At 53.1% G+C, this 16574-nt stretch overlaps 1 protein-coding gene across 2 annotated transcripts; it reads right to left on the bottom strand.

Moving 5' to 3' along the window:
• Positions 1-4842: 4842 nt before the first annotated feature.
• On the bottom strand, positions 4843-14679 carry ATP6V1G3 (ATPase H+ transporting V1 subunit G3). 2 transcript variants are annotated; one of them, XR_013959606.1, is made up of 4 exons: positions 14556-14667; positions 7536-7636; positions 5823-6248; positions 5454-5602 (listed from the first exon to the last, which is right to left on the bottom strand). XR_013959606.1 is itself a non-coding variant. In XM_080651021.1 (3 exons), exons 1-3 carry the CDS (start codon positions 14635-14637, stop codon positions 6075-6077), a joined length of 357 nt encoding a protein of 118 aa, XP_080507147.1. In that variant the 5' UTR covers positions 14638-14679; the 3' UTR covers positions 4843-6074. The 2 variants fall into 2 exon arrangements, 1 of the variants encoding a protein (XP_080507147.1); XM_080651021.1 differs by having other exon boundaries at positions 4843-6248; positions 14556-14679.
• Positions 14680-16574: the final 1895 nt, after the last annotated feature.

The raw sequence follows: 16574 nt of genomic DNA, 5'->3' as shown, positions 1-16574 counted from the left end.
TCAGCTGCCTCCTGCACACCTCCTACTGGGGATGTGCCCGCAACCAAGGTACATGCCCTTGACCGGAATCGAACCCAGGACCCTTGAGTCCGCAGGCCGACGCTCTATCCACTGAGCCACACCGGTTTCGGCCCACCACCTTCGTTTTGTTAGCACTTTGCTGGGGTGCTTTCTCATGAGCTTTTTTATTTTAAAACCTGTTTTCAAGTCTCAGATCTTTTCCAGAAGTGGCTTGGGGGCAGGGAGGGGAAGGAAGAGAATTGTATGGTCCAGGTGAAGGGGGATAAAGCCTCTTCACGTGCTCACTCTCGGTCTTAGCGACTCATGGGCTGAGGCCTCCAGGTGGGTGATACGAACCCTCGAGTCCATGTCATTTCTTCTTGTTTTTTTTTTTTTTTTTAAATATTTAAAAATTAATTTCAGAGAGGAAGGGAGAGGGAGAGAGAGAGAGAAACATCCAGGATGAGAGAGAATCCTTAATCGGCTGCCTCCTGCACACCCCCCACTGGGGATGGAGCCCGCAACCCGGGCCTGTGCCCTTGACCGGAATCGAACCTTGACCTCCTGGTTCCTAGGTCGGTTCTCCACTACTGAGCCACGCTGGCCGGGCTTAATTATTATTTTTAATGTTTTTATTTACAAATAGAAGATAAAGCCGCCTTGCAAAACATCCGGTTACATGGAGAGTCGCCGTTTCTCCGGCGTCTGCATGTCGTCGAACAATGTCACTCACCCGGCGCTTACCAGCTCCCCCGACGTCAGAACGTTGTTTATGATTCTGACGCCAGGACAATATTTTTAATATTTTTATGAGTATGGTTAGTGGTTCGCTCTGCGCTACAATCTTAGGACTTTTACTTCCACGGGGAACGCACACTATACATCCACACCTTTGCATGAAAAAATACAGAAATAGCTCTCTCTATAAAAGCCTAATATGCAAATTGTCCCCTCGGGAGTTGGACCGGGAGACCTGGAGTTGGCTCGCTCGCTATGACATGCGCTGACCACCAGAGGGCGGCGTGGAACGAAGGAAGGCCCAGGTCAGGAAGGCCCTGATCGGCCCTGATTGCCGGCCAGGCCTAGGGACCCTACCCGTGCACGAATCTCGTGCACCAGGCCTCTAGTATTAACATAGAGCCCCGGTCAATGATTCTCTCTCATCATTGATGTTTCTTTCTCTCTCTCCCTTCCTCTCTGAAAGCAATAAATATATATTTTGAAAGAGTCATCCTGGATGTGCACGCTGGTCACGAAGATCAGCTGGTACCGCTTTTTAAGATAAACTATCATGCCCCTCAAAAAAATAAAAATCCATCCTGGAGAATTTTATTTTATTGATTTTATTTATTTTTTGTTTTTTAAATATATTTTATTGATTTGTCACAGAAAGGAAGGGAGAGGGACAGAGAGTTAGAAACAGCGATGAGAGAGAAACATCCATCAGCTGCCTCCTGCACACCCCCTACTGGGGATGTGCCCGCAACCAAGGGACATGCCCTCGACCGGAATCGAACCTGGGACCCTTCAGTCCGCAGGCCGACGCTCTATCCACTGAGCCACACCGGTTTCGGGTAGGCCCTTATCCCCGGGGATCCAGCTCCCTGCCTGGCATATCCAATAGATGAACAGCACACCCGACCGAGCGGACAGGAACGGCACCCGGCCGGTCAGCCGCACTGGCACTGCAAACCCTCTTTCCTGGGGAGCGACCGTGTCCACCTGCCGTCCGCAGGAGACCCACTTGGCGTGGTTTGCACCTTCTCGTAGCGAGGTGTGTCTTCTGACCGCGGGAGTCTTTGAAGACCCGGCGCCGGCGTGTGGGAGGGGCTGGTCAAAGTCAAGGTCACCGGCCGAGCCCAGGAACGCACCTTCCTTCCGGGCAGGCATGGAATCGGGGTGACCTTGGCCTCATTAGCACCTGCCCTGTGCACCCGACGCACCAGCCAGCTCAGACGTCGCCTTTGTCTCATAAAACCTGAGGCCGAGACAGACACGCACACGCACAGTCTCCCGGGCCGTCAGGTAGCCAAGGAGATCCTCGTCCGTCTAAAACCAGGCAAGCCCGCCAGCCAGGGTGTCCGGCTTTCTCTCTCTCTGAATAGTAGCCTTCGAGTGCTAATTGGATGGCTTTGTGTGTGCACCACGAGAAAGGCCCATCCAAATTTCCCTCCGCAGTCCCAAGTCAGGGACGCATTCCCCCCCTCTCCCCCCCCCCCGGCCCCCCCATCTCTGAAACTTAACGAAACAGCTGTGGCATCATTCACATGCCTTTCCTTAAGGATCTGGGTCAGGCCAGCAAATCCACGAAGGAAAATTCCCATCTTCTCTGTTTTTTTTTTTCTCTTTTTTTTCAAATGCTGGGCCCAGCTGGGTGGGTTCCAAGTTAAGCGAGTGCACAGCGCCATCTAGTGTTCGGAGACGGAATGACGGCACCCGTGGGCGGGGGGGGGGGGGGGGTGGGGGCGGGGAGGGGGGAGCCCTAAGCTTGAACGGGGCTGGGCTGCGTCCGGCCAGCATTTCCTGGTTTGGGATTTTTGCTCCCAGCTATTGGGGAGCGACGTCTTTGCACACTGCCTGGCCTGAGAAATGGCCCCCTTCAAGTTCAGCCTGGAAAAGGGTCCCCTGGACAGAGGCAGAAACACACAGGTCGCTCTGCTTTCCTGAGGGTTAGCGGGAAATGAACCCACAAATACAGCGGAACCGTGGGGCCCAAGAGAAAGGATCCCAGCTTTCCTGGGTATTTATGTATTTTAAATATATTTTTTAAAAATATATTTTATTGCTTTTTTACAGAGAGGAAGGGAGAGGGAGAGAGAGTTAGAAACATCGATGAGAGAGAAACATCGATCAGCTGCCTCCTGCACGGCCCCCACTGGGGATGTGCCCGCAACCCAGGTACATGCCCTTGACCGGAATCGAACCCGGGACCCTTCAGTCCGCAGGCCGACGCTCTATCCACTGAGCCACACCGGTTAGGGCAAAATGCCCTGAATTTTAAGGAGCACGTGGGCTCGGCTACCGGAGGTCAGGCCTTGACGGGACGCAGCCGGCAGCGAGTTTTCTTATTCTCCCGCCTGTGCTCACACAGTCCCCACCGCCTGGTCCTAATTGCCCATCCTGGGGTGTGTGTGTGTGGGGGGGGGGTTTGGGGGGAGGGGGGGTCCTGGCCACGGCGGGATTACGTCCCCGCGATGAAAAGCACGCTCACGGGCTGAAATGGTCCTGACGCGTCCACCCACATAGCCGCTCCCCAGGACCCGTGGGCGAGCAAGCCCCGTCCCCCTCGCCACTAAGCGATGCCAGGCGTGTGTGCCCGGCCGCCGGCGGGCAGGGCTGGTCGCCGAGAACAAGAAGCCGCATTGTTGTGGGACCTGTCAGGACGCACGGGGCTGGGGTGGTTTGCACGTTTCTCTGCAGCAGCCGCCCCGATCCGGTCGAGGTGGGCAGAGCTTGCAGCCTCGGGCCTGGCTGGCTTTGAACAAAAGGGGTTTTTGTTCCAGGACATTCTCCTGGGCAGGTTCCTGGGCGGGTGTATTCGGAGGGAGACTGGGGAGAGAGGCATTTTTAAAAAAAATGTTGTCCTGTTGTTGCTGTTGTCTTAGTAAGAAGAGATCAGGAGTGAGTGTAGCCTGGATAAACCCTAAAATAAGAGAAACACAAGCCAAAACCGGTTTGGCTCAGTGGATAGAGCGTCGGCCTGCGGACTGAAGGGTCCCGGGTTCGATTCCGGTCAAGGGCATGTACCTTGGTTGCGGGCACATCTCCAGTGGGGGGTGTGCAGGAGGCAGCTGATCGATGTTTCTCTCTCATCGATGTTTCTAGCTCTCTCTCCCTCTCCCTTCCTCTCTGTAAGAAATCAATAAAATAAAAAATAAAAATAAATTAAAAAAAAGAGAAACACCATTGGGACCAGGTCTGACAGGTGCGGCCACCGGGAGGGAGGAAGCACCCAGGCAGAGGCCCGTGTTGGCTCGTCCATCAGCCAGAAGTCTCCACTGGCCTTCGCTGCTGTATTTTTTAAAAAAAATATATGTATTTTTTATGGATCTCAGAGAGGAAGGGAGAGGGAGAGAGAGAGAAACATCAACGATGAGAGAGCATCAGGGATCGGCTGCCTCCTGCACGCCCCACACTGGGGATGGAGCCCGCAACCCGGGCCTGTGCCCTGACCGGGAATCGAACCCTGACCTCCTGCTTCACAGGCTGACGCTCAACCCCGGAGCCCCCCGGCCGCACCGGAAAGTCCTTTCAGAAATGGTGGCCCGTCCACCTTCCCTCCGGAAAACCGCGGCCCTCGCACCTGTCGCCGTGGGGAGCGAACGTGCTTCTTGGATAGACGGGGGCCCCCGGTGTTATTGGGGGCGCTGGGACATACTTGCATTTTCTTCGCTTAGGAGAGCGTCCCTCGGAGCTGTGACTCCACCTGTGAGTTTCCCGGGAGCCGGGTCTCCCAGATGTTGGCGCGGTCCCCGCCCGCGCCCACCGGGGTCCCTCCGTGGGGCACACGGACGCTTAGGAATGGACGGCACGTTCCTAACGACGATAACACGCCGACAGTCGCGGGTGCTGTTCCTGGGGACGTGCTAACGTGACAGAAACGGGCTCCCCGCCGCGTCTGCTCCGCCGACCCCCCCCCACCGAACCCAAGATCAGCGGTTCCCCTTAAAGACAGGACCGCGTCCCAGCCGTCCGCCCCCACCTGCTGCGCCCGTCGGTTAGTTACCGTGAGTGTCTGCCCTTCTCGCCCCATCGCCGCCTCCTCCCTCCTCACTTTCTCCTATGTCAGCGTATCCGGCTTCGTTCCTTTTCAGCTATCGGGACAGTAACGGCCGCTGTTCTTGATTATCATCATCGTTTATTTATCGGTTCATCCTCCCCCGAGGGTATTTCCCCACTGATTTTAGGGAGAGCGGGAGAGAGGGGGGGAGACAGAGAGAAACATCGATGTGAGAGAGACACATGGGTGGGTTGCTTCCCCCACGAGCCCCGACCAAGGGCCCCAGGCCGGGGGAGGAGCCTGCACCCGAGGTACGTGCCCTGGATCGGAATCGAACCCGGGACCCTCTGCTCCACAGGCCGACGCTCTATCCACTGAGCAACACTGGCTGGGCCACCCCTGTTCTTATAAAAACTCATCCATCGCTCACGAAGGGCCGGGTAACCGTCTGAGCGTCTTATGGGTATCTTGTTGTGTATTCCTTCACAGTGAGTCTCCGTGTAACCGAGTTGCTCTCCCGTGTGAATGAGGGAGGCGGAACGCAGGTGTTAGTAACACGCTCATGGTCACGGTCACCGGTGGTTTTGGGAGGTGGACCCAGACTAAGTCTAGGGTCCCATCGCCGTCCTGGTAAATGTGCCTTCTGGTCCCCGCGTCCCGGCAGGGTTGACTTGATTTGGGGACGCAGGGAACCCCACACCCTCCAAAGGTACCTCATCTTTTTTTTTTTTTTAAATAAATAATTGCAGAAGAGGGGGACACGTTTTCATATGTCCTTGCAGATAGAACTGTGTGATGTGACTAGCTGAATGTCTCAGCGATGATCATTTTAAAAGTGAACTTTGGCCCTGGCCGGTTTGGCTCAGTGGGTAGAGCGTCGGCCTGTGGACGGAAGGGTCCCAGGTTCAATTTCGGCCAAGGGCACACGCCCCAGTTGTGGGCTCCATCCCGTGTGGGGCGTGCAGGAGGCAGCCGATCCATGATTCTCTGTCATCATGGATGTTTCTATCTCTCGCTCTCCCTTCCTCTCTGACATCAATAAAAACATATTTAAAAGTGTAAGCTTCACTCGGCTGATGTGGCTCAGTGGTTGAGCATCGACCTAGGAACCAGGAGGTCACGGTTCGATTCCAGGTCAGGGCACATGCCCGGGTTGCGGGCTCCATCCCCAGTAGAAGGTGTGCAGGAGGCAGCCGATCCATGATTCTCTCTCATCATGAATGTTTCTCTCTTTCCCTCTCCCTTCCTCTCTGTAAAGATCAGTAAAATATATTTTTTTAAAACCCACAAAACCAGAAGCCATGAGCAAGCAGGTGACCCGCGAGACCCCTTTACGGGACCACGCGTCCCGGCTTCAGTCGGTGGCCCTGTAGTTCAGGTGGAGCTGTGGCTTCACGTCGCAGACCATGCTCAGGACCCGCGCCAGCACGCTCTCCATGCAGCGGCGGTAGCTCCCCGTCAGCTCCGTGATCCTCTCCTGCGCCTGCGCCTCCATCTCCTCCGCCAGGTTGCTCTGCGAGCCCATGGCCTGCGGAAACGGGACAGGGTCACGGCCCCGCACGCGGCGTCCGCCCTGCTCTGGCCCCATTTCCCTGCGACGGCGCCGTGATGCGTGCACGTCCCGGGCCCTGTGCCAGGATTTTCTCCGAGGATGGATGCCATCCCCACGGTCACCAGGGGCATGGGGTCCCTGGCAGGTCACCGCTGCTTCCAGAGTTGACCTCGGCCCAGTACAAAGCAAATGTGGGTTCAGCATCATCACCCCATGTTTATCGACAAGGGTTGTCATTGCATTTTATTTTTATTTTATTTTTTAATATATTTTATTGATTTCTTAGAGAGAGGAAGGGAAAGGGAGAGAGAGTTAGAAACATCGATGAGAGAGAAACATCGATCAGCTGCCTCCTGCACACCTCCCACTGGGGATGTGCCCGCAACCAAGGTACATGCCCCTGACCGGAATCGAACCCGGGACCCTTCAGTCCGCAGGCCGACGCTCTATCCACTGAGCCAAACCGGTTTCGGCTATTCTTATTTTTAAATGTATTTTATTGATTTCTTACAGAGAGGAAGGGAGAGGGACAGAGAGTTAGAAACATCGATGAGAGAGAAACATCCATCAGCTGCCTCCTGCACACCTCCTACTGGGGATGTGCCCGCAACCAAGGTACATGCCCTTGACCGGAATCGAACCCGGGACCCCTCAGTCCACAAGCCGACGCTCCATCCACGGAGCCAAACTGGTCAGGGCTTCATTATTATTTTTTATTGATTTCAGAGAGGAAGGGAGAGGAAGACAGAGACAGAAAGACATAAGGAAGCACCAGAAGACTTTGCAGCCATCGGCAACCCTGTGTGCCTTGGGCACCTGTAAATCCATCGCTAATGGGAGTTTGGGCCCACAGCCTGTTCCATAACATTGTAGGGCCGTTGTTATTGGTTCTACCTGTCAACGTGTATAGTTATAAAAAATAAATAAAAATGTTTTCCGCAGCGTTTCTCTCAGGAAAACGTGTTGATCAGGAATGTGTCGTGACGAACCATCCTTGAAACAGTCCCTTCCATGTGTGTATTAGAGAAGATAATGTTAAATATGTACTGGCTGGGAGGTAACCACTGGTGACTGGCACCTCAGATGACCAATCAGAAGGCCTTGAAGTTGAAGAGGCACAAGGTCATTCGTGTATGAGGTTTGGTCTAACACCCGCCCTGGGTTGGCCCGTATCTGCTCCCTCCGGGTGCCGTGGGCATCGCGGCCGACGGACCTGTACCCCTTGGGGTCCACGGGGCGTCAATGCCACGCCTGCGCGCTCACCTTCGACTCTTTCACTCGGAACTCCTTGTCTCTCTGCATCCGGTACTGGTCCGCCTCCACCATGGCCTCCTCCTTCGCCTGCCGGATGCGCTTGGCTTTGCCTGCAAACCGACAGGGCGGAGAAGCCGTGACATTGCTTTGTCACACGCGTGGGGTTTCAAGCTTGATTTTTAGACATACGAGGGGTGGTCTGGGCTATTTTACTTTAAAAAAATATATGTTTTATTGATGTCAGAGAGGAAGGGAGAGGGAGAGAGAGATAGAAACATCCATGATGAGAGAGAATCATGGATCGGCTGCCTCCTGCACGCCCCCTGCTGGGGATCGAGCCCGCAACCCAGGCATGTGCCCTTACCAGGAATCGAACCTGGGACCCTTCAGTCCGCAGGCCGACGCTCTATCCATTGAGCCAAACCAGCTAGGGCTGGGTTATTTTTTTTGATGATTTTTTCTAGAATGCAAACTTCACTAAAATACTCTATTAGCCTGGCCGGCGTGGCTCAGTGGTGGAGCGCCGACCTATGAACCAGGAGGTCACAGTTCGATGCCCGGTCGGGGCACAGGCCCGGGTTGCGGGCTCCATCCCCAGTGGGGGGCGTGCAGGAGGCAGCCGATCCATGATTCTCTCTCCTCATGGATGTTTCTATCTCCCTCTCCCCTTTTCTCTGAAGTTAATAAAAATATATTAAAAAAAAAACAACAAAAAAATGATATTTAAAAAAACTTTTTTTTTCACTTCGATCCTTTAGAACGTGGGCATGACTGCGCTTTCCCACAAACATGTTTAAATATACTCCCTCCCCACCCCCCCTTCCTCACAGCAGTTACAGCCACAGGACAGATTTCGGCTGTCACTTCCCCGGAAAGACATGATTTGGTCCCGTTTTCGGTCCTGGTCCCCGGCCAGGCGTCCTCCGGCCCCGGCGGCTGGACCCTATTACCACTGGCAGGCCTCCAGCGCCCCCAGACACGCAGCTCAGACTCCATCAAACCCACTTTCGGCTTTTAAAAGCCTTTTATGGAGATTTTTTCCCCCCTTGCCATGCCTCCCCTCCAGAATGTCTGATTAAGCAAGCCCCACAGCACATCAAAGTATTTATACACACACACACACACACACACACACACACACACACACACACATATATATATATATATATTTTTTTTTTCCCAGTAGCCTTCTCGATGGGGGACTTGAAAGTGGTTGTAAAAGCGGTCGTTTTTAATGGCGGGGAGCTGACTTAGGGAGCGCTCCCGCTTTTATTAAGAGCGAAGGTGTAAGCCTTGAGCCAGCTCGCCGGCCACGCAGACAGACGCCATGCCCTGGGGATCGTGAGCCAAGCACGGGACGTTTCGGGGCCCCCAGAGGAAGTTGGGGGGCGGGCGATAGACTCCCATTCATTGCTGCTGTGTCCCCGCTCCCCTCCCCGCACTACGGCCCACAGGGGGCGAGGCACGAACCCTTCGGGGCCATCCAAACCGTAAAGAACCTCCGAGCTGCACGAAAAGGCGCATTTCCCTCCGAACCGATGGTCTTTCTGCTTCGGGGAACCCCCTCCCTCCCCCTGCCCACTTGGCACAGTCTCTCTGTCCTCCTGGGAGTGGGTGTGTGGACCCCCTTTGCCAAGGGGGGGGGGGTGCGCTGTGCAGAGCTGGAACCCCATCGCTGTTTCCCGGATGCGTAGCTTTTAGAAGCCAGTCGTCACCAGCGCTGACCTGTGATGTCACACCCGCTTTCCGATGTCCCCGTTTAAGAACCCTGGTGGCCTTGGGTGGGGATGGCTTTTCCATTTCTCTCCCTGCGAGCTCTGAGTTGCTCTCCGGATCACTGTATAAGGTACGGACCAAAGATTCATGGAGGGCCCGGCCGGCGTGGCTCAGGGGTTGAGCGTCGACCGATGAACCAGGAGGTCATGGTTTGATTCCCGGTCAAGGTCACACGCCCGGGTTGTGGGCTGGATCCCCAGTGTGGGGCGTGCAGGAGGCAGCCGATCCAGGATTCTCTCTCATCATGGATGTTTCTCTCTCCCCCCCCCTCTCTCTCCCCCTTTCCCTTCCTCTCTGGAATCAATAAATATATTTATTAAAAACAATTAGATCTCTTTCTTTTTTTTTAAAAATATATTTTATTGATATTTTACAGAGAGGAAGGGAGAGGGATAGAGAGCTAGAAACATCGATGAGAGAGAAACATCGATCAGCTGCCTCCTGCACACCCCCTACTGGGGATGTGCCCGCAACCAAGGTACATGCCCTTGACCGGAATCGAACCCGGGACCCCTCAGTCCACAAGCCGACGCTCTATCCACTGAGCCAAACCGGTTTCGGCAGACCTCTTTCTTCTTAAGCATGAAAAACAGAAGGAGTTCTATTCTTCTTTCTCAATGCCATCTGTGCCACACCACACGCCGGGTGGCCACCAGGGGTCAGACTTCAATGTGACACGCCAATACGTGGTCACCGTGTTCTTACAAGGTCTTACAGCTGCATCAGGCCAAACGTTCTGGTGTTTGGTTTAGAAAACGGGGTTATCTCATACATCACAGCTTTTTTATTTTACTTTTTTGATGGTTTTTCCTTCTTTTTTAAAAATTTACATTCTTTATTGTGTAAAGTATTGCATAAGTCTCCTTTTCCCCCCATTGACCTCTCCCCGGCGTCCCCCACCCCCACTTTTTTTTTTTTTTAAAGAGAGGAAGGGAGAGGGAAAGAGAGAGAAACATCCGTGATGAGAGAGAATCCTGGATCAGCCGTTCCTGCACGCCCCCTCCTGGGGATGGAGCCCGCAACCCAGGCATGTGGCCTGACCGGGAATCGAACCCTGACCTCCTGGTTCACAGGTCGATGTTCAACCACTGAGCCATGCCGGCCGGGCCATCAGGGCTTTATTTATTTATTATTTTTAAAAATATATATCTTTTTATTGATTTTTTTACAGAGAGGAAGGGAGAGGGATAGAGAGTTAGAAACATTGATGAGAGAGAACCACCGATCAGCTGCCTCCCGCACACCTCCCACTGGGGATGTGCCCGCAACCAAGGTACATGCCCTTGACCGGAATCGAACCCGGGACCCTTCAGTCCGCAGGCCGATGCTCTATCCACTGAGCCACACCAGTGAGGGCTGCACTTTCCATATAATATATATATATATATATATATATATATATATATATATATATATATATATATTAAAAAAAAAATACTGTGAGGGGTTTTCTGTAGCTCCCGGGTGGAATCTAACCAAATGGTCTTTATTCGTCGATGAAAACGTCTGTGGTCATTATTTTAACGGGACCCCCTCAGAGGGTTTGTCTGTGGGCCCTAAAGGAAGGAGCGGGTATTTATGGGCCTACAAACCTCAGAAGACAGGGCCGCCGCGTTCTCCTAGAACCACTTCTGGTTTACGAGTTTATTAAAAGGCATGTCTTCCTGAAGCCCAACATCCACTCGCACGGGGACGGATTGATTAAATCCAGGGGGCCGGTGGAAATAATTCAGAGTACGTGCATATTTGGGAACAAATAGGCAATTAGCTGATTTAAGAAAAAAAAATAAAATAAAAGCGCGCCGTGGTTGGCATTCTGGAGACGGGCGAAACGGATGTGTGTGACTGTAATAGCCCATGTGTCATCTGAGGAGACAGTAGCTCCTGGCTGGCGTGGCTCAGGGGTGGGGCGTCCACCTAGGAACCAGGAGGTCAGGGTTCGATTCCCGGTCAGGGCACAGGCCCGGGTTGTGGGCTCGATTCCCCCAGTGTGGGGCGTGCAGGAGGCAGCCGATCCATGATTCTCTCTCATCATTGATATTGCTCTCTCTCTCCCTCTCCCTTCCTCTCTGACATCCATAAAAATAATTTTAAGAAAATAATAAACCAAGTCAACTAGACGGTAAGGCTGTTTGGCAGCTGAGCATATGATTTAATCCACAATCAGGGAATAAAAGCAAATACCTGAGCTTTCCTTTTTTTAGAAAAAGATATTTTTATTGACTTCAGAGAGGAAGGGAGAGGGAGAGAGAGAGAGAGAGGGAGAGAGGGAGAGAGAGAGAAACATCCACGATGAGAGAGAATCATGGATCGGCTGCCTCCTGCACGCCCCACCCTGGGGATGGAGCCCACAACCCGGGCCTGTGCCCTTGACCAGGAATCGAACCCTGACCTCCTGGTTCCTAGGTCGACGCTCCACCACGGAGCACAGGCCCGGCAGGTACCTGAGCGTTTCCAGTCATCTTACTGGAACAGGCCAGGTCTCTCCGGTTACAGGAAAAGTTGACTCAGAACTGGCAGCAGTCGTTAAAAAAAGAAAAAAGAAAAAAAAATGAAACTAGAGTGCTCTATTCCATTCTTCCATTGCTAGGACTTCTATTACTTATACAAGCAAGTAGTTTGAATATTAAAAATTACTATTGCCCTGGTCGGTTTGGGAGATAAGTGCAAAGATGAGAAGCGGGGGGGGGGGGGGGGGGGGGGGGCGGGGGGGGAAGAGAGAGAGAGAAAGAGAGAGAGAGGAAGAATGTCACGGGAGGAGGCTCAGATAGCCATCCTTTTTATAAACCCAGAGCTTTCGCTGTATTTTTTCATTCCTTCCTCCCGTCATGAGGAAGCCAGGTTACCTAACACCCTTGTCGCATCTTAAGACCAGTGGCCCTGTCCTGGGCTGTTCAGGGCGGCCAAGGACATTCGAATAAAGGACGAGGGCGTCTTCTCCCCCTTCGCCACCCAGGAGGGGCCGGGCTGTTCTGCTCTGGGGCGTCGTTTGTGGCAGAAACGTCAATGGCCGAGCAGGCCACGTGGGTCTCCACGTCGTTCTCCTTCCTTCCCTCCCCGAGCGGGCCTCACGCCGGGGACTCTGCGTGTGTGGTTGGCGCCCACCTTGCTGCGTGTTCAGGAAATGCATTCGTCTTCAGAAAGGAAAATGGCCCTGGCTGGTGTGGCTCAGCGGATAGAGCGTCGGCCTGTGGACCGAAGGGTCCCGAGTTCGATTCCCGGTCAAGGGCACATGCCCGGGTTGTGGGCTCCATCCCCAGTGTGGGGCGTGCAGGAGGCAGCCGATCCATGATTCTCTCTCATCATGGATGTTTCTCTCTCTCTCTCCCCCCTTTTTCTCTGAAATAAATATATATTGAAAAAAAAGAAAGAAAGAAAGGAAATTGGCCCAGCTGGTGTGGCTCAGTGGTTGAGCGTCAACCTATGAACCAAGAGGTCAGGGTTCGATTCCCAGTCAAGGGCACATGCCCGGCTTGCAGGCTTGATCCCCAGGAGGGGGCATGCGGGAGGCAGCCAATCCATGATTCTCTCTCATCATGGATGATTCTCTCTCCCCCTCTCCCTTTCTCTCTCTGAAACCAATAACAATATATTGAAAAAAAAATAAAAAGGAAAGGAAAATGGTTACCTGAGGTTCGAACCCCAGTGAACCGAATGTGGCCCCTACTGACTGCCTGTCTGGTGTGGTGACTACTGTCCCGCCTCCCGTTCTAAACACTCTGCGGGGACCTCCTTGACCCCGTCACCCCACTCACCCAAAGAGTGACAACAGCCAAGTGTAAGGCGTGGTCTCTATCTGTAATCAGGAGGAAGTAACTGACCCAAGTTAATATATATATATATATATATATTTAAATATTTTTATTGATTTCAGAGAGGAAGGGAGAGGGAGAGAGAGCTAGAAACATCAACGATGAGAGAGAATCATGGATCGGCTGCCTCCTGTATACCCTGCACTGGGGTTCGAGCCCACAACCCGGGCACGTGCCCTTGACTGAAATTGAACCCATGACCCTTCAGTCCACAGGCCGACGCTCTATCCACTGAGCCACACCAGCCAGGGCGACACAGGTGACTGTCGATGAAGCAATGATTGGAAATGGGAGCGTGGAAAGAACTCGGGCGCTGGCCCCCGCAGCCCGCATTCGAGGTGCAGACTCGTGACGTCGGATGTCCTCGTGGCAGAGGTGATGGGCGTTTTGGGGAGCGTGGTTGTTGGGATCTTGGCTTGGAAGTGAGACCCCACCCAGGCCCTGCCCCCACCACCTCCCGTCGGGGGGACTTGGGCAGTAATTCCTCCAGGCTTCCCTTTCCCGTCGGCGACAAGGGTTCACGGGAGGATTCGACGAGACATGCGTTCCGCGTGGTGCCGGGTACAATCTTTTCTAATTTTTCGAATTACGACCTTTGTCAAACGATGACCACTCAGTCTCCACCTCCACACAGGGAATAAGGGTGGTCCCTAATTCATGGATGGGAAAGTGACCGGGTCAGGGCTTGAAATGTATGGAGAAGGTCCTATGGGCAAGAACCTAGATGCATGGCCCAGTCAACAGAAAGTTCGAAAATGAGACTATGCCCCGGCCGGTGTGTCTCAGTGGATAGAGCGCCGGCCTGCGACCCAAGGGCCCCGGGTCCCATTCCAGGTCGGGGCACGTGCAGGAGGCATCCACAATCCATGTGTCTCATCACATCGATGTTTCTCTCTCTCTCTCTCTCTCTCTCTGTCTCTCCCCCTCTGACTCTCTCTAACATTCAATGGAAAAATATCCTCGGGTGAGAATTAAAAAAAAAGAAAGAGAATGAAAGGGAAATATTATGAAAATTCAAAGTCATCAAGAGAAGGACAACAGAGAGAGAGCCCTGAGCTGCATGATCATAGTTTTACAGAAACGGTCATGGCGCTGAGGGCGGGTAAGTCACCCCGGAGTGTCCTCCCTGTCTTGCAGATTTCATCTGGAAGCTTCTCTCTCTCACGCCTTTCACACACTTGCGACACGACACGGGCGTGGGGCCTTCGGGAAGTTGCGGAGACGGGGGAAGCCCGGGTCTCCGTAACTTCCAGGTGCAGGAGTATGTCACGGCCTCTCGGGAGGATCTGAGCTAGAGACCTTTGTCCCCATGGCTGCCCCGGGGCCATGGTGTCACCGCAAGAGGGAAGGGACCCAGTTGGCCTGCTGCTGAGGCCCAGGCCCACTCCCCCACCCCACCCCGGGTCCAGCGTCCCTCCCGGGCAGGCGGAGGGGGACTCACGCTTCTTGGCTTCCTCCAGTTTGTCCTTGGCCCGCTTCTCCGCCTGGAGCAGCTGGTGGATGCCCTGGGACTGGCTGGCCATGGTGGCTGCCTCCGAGCCCAGTCTGGTGGCTTCTGCGGATCCCGGGAAGGGGACACGCTGCTTATCCAGCTGGAAATCGCCAGCCACTCTGTTTGGGGTGTCAACAGTTGGGGTTGTACACACAGCTTGGGGCCGGATGGGGCCGGAGGGAGGGAGAGCCGGGCCCCAAGGGGAGCCCAAGGGTGGAATCCAGAAAAACAAGTCGGTGGACGTGGAAGCAGGGAGGGCGGGCGGGCGCTGTCATTTCTGGCGACCTCAGCTCTTCTCCCCTGGACAGGGCCCGCGATGGAGGTGCTGCGTCTGCTTCTGAGCAGAAGGAGCATCGCCTCTCCCTCCGAGAAAGCGGGCCCTGCTTGCGGGGCTGTTCTCCCCGGGGACACGGCCTTTCTTTGGTCTCAGCCTGGCCGGTTCTCGCTGGAGGGCGTTTTCCTGGTTTCTGGTGATTCGGTGATGCCTGGGGACACAGCCAATCCGCTTTGGCTGGGTGCACAGAGCTGGACCAGGAAGCGGGTCCCTCTTCTCCCCAGACCTCAGGTGCTGGGAGTAGACTGCCAGGCAGAGGCGGGGGGGAGGGAAGGAGGGCCCTGCTCTCTGGCTGCGCTGTGTGTTCGAGTCCCAGGGAGCCTTTAGGGTGGTGACCGATCAGCCACCGGGGAATCAGAGCTGTAGGTGTTGAGGTTCCATTGAAATCATCTATGCATATATAGCCCTGGTTGGAATGGCTCAGTGGATAGAGCATCGGCCTGTGGACTGAAGGGTCCCGGGTTCGATTCCGGTCAGGGCACGTGCCCGGGTTGTGGGCTCCATCCCCAGTAGGAGGCGTGCAAGAGGCAGCCGATCAATGATTCTCTCTCATCGTGGATGTTTCTCTCTCTCTCTCTCCTCCCTTCCTCTCTGATAGCAATAAAAAGATATTTAAAAATAGCTGAAACCGGTGCGGCTCAGTGGATAGAGCGTCAGCCTGTGGACTGAAAGGTCCCAGGTTCGATTCCGGTCAAGGGCATGTACCTTGGTTGTGGGCACGTCCCCAGTAGGGGGCGTGCAGGAGGCAGCTGATCGATGTTTCTTTCTCATCGATGTTCCTAACTCTCTATCCCTCTCCCTTCCTCTCTGTAAGAAATCAATAAAATATATTTAAAAAAAAAGATATTTTAAAAAAATAATAATAAAAATAAAAAATATTTTTAAAAATTATGTTTTTTAAAATATTATATATTTTACATATCTATATAATATGATGTGATCCTTATAATTTTCAATGATAAACCGAGTGTTCGGTTATACATCTTTACAAAGATTCCAAGGGTTAGAGGGGATGTGTTTGTCGGATGAGATAGAGAAATGGACATATTACTCACAGTCACTTTGTAAAACAGGAAGTGTCCGAATCAGGATGGTGTGTATCAGGCCCCTGCTCTTTGAGTCTCTTTTCTAAATACTCGTATATTTCTTTTTGATTCCTGCAAAATGCAAAAAAAAAAAAAAAAATTAGTTAATGAAAATGACAGTCTTAAATACAAAACCGGTGCCCTTTGGAAAAAGTCCAGTGGCTCCGTGTAGAGCATTACCCAGCAATGCCTCTGATTTTTGCTTGTACTTAACTTGCAAAAAAAAAAAAAAAAAAAATCGAACGTTGAATGTTTTGAATAGCTATAATTAAAAGTATAGCCAGTGATCAGTGTGTGTGTATATATATATATATATATACACACACACACATATTTTTTTGGTTTCTCTTTTTTGAAGTTTCGTTTCTACTCAGACTTCCTCTTATTCCGTCATCACCTCTCCTCGGCGCCCTCAGACGCTCCCTCCGCATTTGCCCACGTTGGTGTAGCCCTTGGATCTGAATCACAGCCCACAGGAGAGTCAGTCCCGGTTCCCCCAAGGCCTGAGGCTTCGAGGTATTTTAAAACCATAAACTTCAGTCTTGAAGG

The sequence above is a fragment of the Plecotus auritus genome, assembly GCF_963455305.1.
Source record: "Plecotus auritus genome assembly, chromosome: 14".
In the NCBI taxonomy this organism is placed as follows: domain Eukaryota; kingdom Metazoa; phylum Chordata; class Mammalia; order Chiroptera; family Vespertilionidae; genus Plecotus; species Plecotus auritus.
Note: the sequence above shows the minus strand (reverse complement) of the source record. Positions and strands in the feature narration are given on the sequence as shown.

Coding starts and splice junctions, on each gene's coding strand:
- ATP6V1G3 (XM_080651021.1), bottom strand. CDS start 14,637: ATGGCCAGCCAGTCCCAGGGCATCCACCAGCTGCTCCAGGCGGAGAAG. Junction 7,637..14,555: donor ACTGGAGGAAGCCAAGAAGC/GTGAGTCCCCCT, acceptor GTCGGTTTGCAG/GCAAAGCCAAGCGCATCCGG. Junction 6,249..7,535: donor TCCGAGTGAAAGAGTCGAAG/GTGAGCGCGCAG, acceptor CCGTTTCCGCAG/GCCATGGGCTCGCAGAGCAA.